General features: G+C 48.6%; 1 gene segment (V, D, J or C); it reads right to left on the bottom strand.

Moving 5' to 3' along the window:
• Window positions 1-2,460: 2,460 nt before the first annotated feature.
• Window positions 2,461-3,188, bottom strand: LOC119920840. The segment is given in 2 exon segments: window positions 2,461-2,946; window positions 3,140-3,188. Coding segments are annotated over 2 exon segments (532 nt in total).
• Between the last annotated feature and the right edge of the window lie 247 nt (window positions 3,189-3,435).

Below are 3,435 nucleotides of genomic sequence, written 5' to 3'. Positions count from 1 at the left end.
AAATCCCAGCTAAGGAATTAGAGGTGAGATGTCCACAGCACAGAGCAGGGTGGGGGAGAGGGACAGAGAGGAGAGCTGGTTATTATTCTCCAGAAATCGCCAAAGTCCATCAATGGGAACAGCCAGAGATACTAACCTGCCCTCATGACTTCTCCCATCCCACCCCAACTCCACTGACCATGCGACTTATATTTTTTCCCAGTATAGGCAGCCTTGTAGAAGCAGCGTGGCTCAGTGGAAAGAGCACAGGCTTTGGAGTCAGAGGTCATGGGTTCAAATCCCGGTTCCGCCAGTTGTCAGCTGTGTGACTTTGGGCAAGTCACTTAACTTCTCTGTACCTCAGTTACCTCATCTGTAAAATGGGGATTAAGACTGTGAGCCCCCCGTGGGACAACCTGATCACCTTGTAACCTCCCCAGTGCTTAGAACAGTGCGTTGCACATAGTAAGTGCTTAATAAATGCCATCATTATTATTATTATTACTATGTAGGACACTGGAGTGAAGAGTCAAGAGTCAACATGGCTAGTGAGAAAGGAAGGCTGAGCCATATCCCATGAACCCAGACCCAGCTGGGGATCACTTTCCTAGAACGAAGCCAACGGTTTCCTCCCCAGCCCCCAGCTGGGCTGCTTCCAGCCCCAACACTTCATGACTAGGTTTGGTGATCTCAAGGCTCTGGGGTTTTTGTTTGGATCCTTCTGCCAATCCTTTCACCGTGGGCTGAGCTGAGAGCACAGAAATACACTCCCGAGTCCCCGGGTTGTAAGGCCGTGATGGTGAGACTGAAGGACTTTTCTGCTTTCCGGAAAGACACAGAATATCTGCCAATTACTGAGTTCTTTTGAATGCTAGAACCCTGGCGAATAAGGTAAGTCAGTCCCCCTGTGGGAGGCTGTTTGTACCAGTACAAAAAGTAAGCACTGTAGCTCGTCCTGTAGGTGCACGGCAGGGTCACACTCTCCCCTTCCTGCCCAGACGCTTCTGTCTGGTCCTGAGAAATGCTCTGGGCTCTGCTGGATCCTGTAGGAAAGAGAGAGAACAGGATTGGTCCATCCCCATGGCTCACAGGAGAGATGTCAGATAAAGAATCTGAGATTTCTCACTCCTTTACCCAGGTTATCCAAATGGCCTGACATTCACTCACACAAACATACGCTCCCTCATACACACATGCACGCACACACACACAAAGATATACACATACATACACCAGCTGCACATCCCCACATCCCCCTTGACCAAGTGGTGAGTGAGACTTGTGTCCCTACCGAGGCAGCAGGCAGTGACAGCCCACAGCAGGGCGGAAAGCGCCATGCTGGGAGCTCTTCACCCTGAGAAATGTCTCTCTACTCTATCCTGACAGCAGGACTCAGCTTGTCCATCACTCTGAAAGGCCACGTGCAAAGTCCCTGGTGTCACGTGATCTGCCCTGGGACAGGATGTGAGGTTTTGTAAGGACACAGGGTCGGATGGGGGAGTTTACCCCATGACTTCACACACTGACGGATGTAGAATCTGCTGACTGCTGACTTCAGTGAGATTGGGCTCTCCTCTGCGTCTCCTCCTCTGGCTCTCCATCCCAGCTGGCATCACATCACCCCAGTGGAGCAGTCACTGTGGCTGTAGCAGCGACTTGGACTCTGAAACCTGAGGTGCCTGAAATTCTTCTCCTCTAGCCCCACTACCACTCCTGGTCTTAGTTTCCATTTTTATGTTGGCTTGGTCTTTTTGTTTCAACTTTTTCCATATGTCTCTGAGGGACAGCGACCGTATCTAATTCCCACCAATGTGGTCCTTGCACTTAGCACAGTGCTCTACACCCTGTAAGTACTTCATAGACACTATCACGACTATTTGGAGTCTCATGACTCATCCTTTCACACTGACCAAGTAGCTAGGTTTCCCATCCTGGGGATTTTCATCATTAAATTATACGGCGTTTGCTGTTTTGCTGAAATGGGGTGGGGCTCCCTCATGAGAAGCAGCGTGGCTCAGTGGAAAGAGCATGGGCTTTGGAGTCAGAGGTCAGGGGTTCAAATCCCGGCTCCACCAATTGTCAGCTGTGTGACTTTGGGCAAGTCACTTCACTTCTCTGGGCCTCAGTTACCTCATCTGTAAAATGGGGATTAAGACTGTGAGCCCCCTGTGGGACAACCTGATCACCTTGTAACCTCCCCAGCGCTTTGAACAGTGTTTTGCACATAGTAAGTGCTTTATAAATGCCATTATTATTATTATTATTATTATTATTATTATAGCCCCCCGAGAGCCCACCGTTCCCTGTGGAGGCTGAGTCCACAAACTTCTTGTCTGCTCTTTCCTTTTTTTGTGACCTGCTCACCTGACTGTGGCCCTGCTCTGACACCGATGAGAGTTCCTTCAAGGGAGGGATCATATCTACCACTTCTACTTTAGTGCCCAGCCCACAGTAATGGCTCAGTAAATTCCATCGTTGAGTTTAACCTTGATGGTAGCCATTCTCTGCTGGATAAGCAAGGCCGGTACTTTCCCGTCTCCATGGAGCGAGCCCCAGAACAGGTGGGTGTCTGTGGCTGCGGGAGAGAAGGAAGCTCAATTTCCAGCTCGTTGCTGCTGGGCCTGTCAGGGGTTTGTGTACAGCTTCCCCCTGCAGCCCCTGTCACTGTGTCACTCACAGCACAGTAGTACACAGCTGAGTCTCCAAGGGTGACGGCGTATTTCTTCAGGTCGAAAGACTTGGAGGTCTTTTCGTGTCTGGCATGAAAACCATTGCTGCTTTCCTTTTGTTCTTTCTCAGTCGTGTCCTTCAGGAGAAGCTTAGGGGCTTCCCCAGAAAACTGGACGTACCAGAAGGGATAAGGGGTATAACTACTCGATTCATATGTGCAGGTGAGAGTAAGTGTTGCCTCTTCAACGAGGGTGACGTGGCCTTCTGTCTGGTTCACTGAATCTCCATCCGTCCCTCCTGAAAAACAAAGCATTGGGGGAATTAGACTTGGGCAAAACAGGATCAGATGGGGTTAAACTCTTTCTTGAGCAGGTAAAAGGAAGCATAATAATAATAATGGTATTTGTTAAGTGCTTACTATATGCCAAGCACTGTTCTAAGTGCTGGAAGTTCTAAGCATCAGAAGTTTTCAGAGATTTTTTGTACTCACCCAACACTAACAAGATGACAATTACAGAGACGGGAGCGAAGGCCATGATCAACAGATCTTTGCTCTGTCAGTATCTTCACTGAGTGAACCCAAGAGTAGATGTGATCATATAAAACAGCAAAATGTCTTAAAGACAAAGCAACAATACCCTGTGGATCTGGGAGACTGGTGTCTTTGGTGGGTGACAGTGCCCTCCTTCGGTTAACAAATGATCTCGTTATGCTGTTTCCCCAGACTTTTTCTATATTGTGCATTGATCTTTATCTCCATTTATTTCTAAGAAACTGGTGAAAACT

Source organism: Tachyglossus aculeatus (assembly GCF_015852505.1).
Source record: "Tachyglossus aculeatus isolate mTacAcu1 chromosome 12 unlocalized genomic scaffold, mTacAcu1.pri SUPER_6_unloc_1, whole genome shotgun sequence".
In the NCBI taxonomy this organism is placed as follows: Eukaryota; Metazoa; Chordata; class Mammalia; order Monotremata; family Tachyglossidae; genus Tachyglossus; species Tachyglossus aculeatus.
This window is presented reverse-complemented; position numbering and strand designations above follow the sequence as displayed.